At 40.0% G+C, this 1,663-nt stretch overlaps 1 protein-coding gene across 1 annotated transcript in view; it reads right to left on the reverse strand.

Annotated features, from left to right (window-relative positions):
- Positions 1-78: 78 nt before the first annotated feature.
- LOC107577607 (clarin-1-like) overlaps positions 79-1,663 on the reverse strand; it is a 7,794-nt gene continuing 6,209 nt past the window's right edge. Inside the window, exon 2 of the mRNA XM_016263663.1 lies at positions 79-917. Within this exon, the coding sequence (XP_016119149.1) occupies positions 652-917 (266 nt within the window). The 3' untranslated portion in view covers positions 79-651. The remainder of the gene's footprint in view (positions 918-1,663) is intronic.

Below are 1,663 nucleotides of genomic sequence, written 5' to 3' on the forward strand. Positions count from 1 at the left end.
AAATTTAATTTAAGTTCATATTTATTTCATTTTAAGTAATTATTATTATTTATTTTTTTTATGGTTTTAGCAATTTTTGCTAACACTTTTAATCGCCTGATGATTTTTAGTAGATGTGTGAAGTCCAACAAACTTCCTTTTGTGCAATGTTCTGTTTGAAAAGTGTGCCTGTACTGTTTTTAAAACAAATGGCGCTTGACATTTTGTTATCTAATGAAAAGACATTCATATTAAGTGTGGCTTAAGTGTCCAAACTTTCTGGGGTCACTGTAGAATTGTCCTTTGTGCCACAACTGGATTATAAAAGATCCACAACCAAAGGAAACTGTCATGTCCCCAGCCAGACTGGAAACTACAGGGTGTTTTCATCAGCCGTTTGAAATGGTGAGGGTTAATTGTTTGAGTGACTGACAGAATGAATGCTCCATCAGCCTCACTCCCGCCTCCCCGCTGCGAGATAAGAACCCTTCTCTCCAAACACGCGGGCATCTCCAAGTTCATCACCACACATGGCCTCAATAGCTTAAGAGGCTCAGATGTGTTCAGCTGTAAACAGAACGGATGCAGATCATCGGAAGACTCCTATTTAGAAGTGCTAGTCGCTGCGGTAGGATGTCGTGTGCAGGGGAGGAAGTAGAACAAAAGAGCTGGTCAGTACATGAGATCCGCCGCTCCTGTGCTTGCATCAGACTCTTTGGCCTCCTGAAAGGGGAACTGGATCCCTGCCAGGCGGATGAGCAAGATGTTGAGGCCGTGCATGAGGAAGGTGAGGAAGACGAGCCAGAAGGATCTGTCGTACCTCTCGTTTTGCGTCTTGTAGACGAAACTGGCCTCGTTGAATTTGAAAATGATCTCGGTCAGGTGGTGCAGTTTGACCTCCGAGGAGAACAGGATGAGGATCATGCAGGCACAGAAACCTGGCAGGAAATAAAAGCATAATAAATAATTTGCACAATAAATAAAAACGGTTTTTAAGGTTAGTTGGTTGGTTGGTTGGTTAGTGATTGATGTTGACTAACCCAAAAATGAAAATTCTGTCATTATTGACTTACTGACTTACTCAGAGAAGAAAGACGTTCATACAGGTTTGTAATGATGCAAGGCAGACCAAGTTTTTGGTTGAACTATCCCTTTAAATAAGAAAAGCCTCCGAGCAACCATTGTTTGAGTTTAGCTGTATTCTTGACACTTAGGTTTTTACCACATCCCTTCACTATAAAGGAACTTCGTTTATCTCTAAGTGCATTTTAACTTGGCAAGTATACGCAACACTTTAAAACCATTTAGCTTTTTTAGGACCTTCAAATACACCCCTTAATAAAAATATGTCTGCCTTTTTTTATACAATGCTAGTGGATTGTTATTTACACTGTCAGTCTCCAAAAGGGCAAAACGTACCATAAAAAGGGCATTGAGCAATAGTACAAAAGTCATTACTCACTGAAAGTGTAGCTGTCGAATTTCATTCCAGTCACCATGACACACAGAAGCATTTTCAAAGCCTTGAATACATGCGAACACAAGATTTGAGAGCTGCCGTGGACATTCCATAATTACTTATGACAAACTTTTCCTCATCAAAAGCTAATGTGTGACTTTATAAGACTTACAGACTGCTATTAAAGGGGTCATATGATGCTGGTAAAAAGAACATTATTTGGTG

The sequence above is a fragment of the Sinocyclocheilus grahami genome, unplaced genomic scaffold (genome assembly GCF_001515645.1).
Source record: "Sinocyclocheilus grahami isolate Dianchi unplaced genomic scaffold, SAMN03320097.WGS_v1.1 scaffold6558.1, whole genome shotgun sequence".
Taxonomy (NCBI): domain Eukaryota; kingdom Metazoa; phylum Chordata; class Actinopteri; order Cypriniformes; family Cyprinidae; genus Sinocyclocheilus; species Sinocyclocheilus grahami.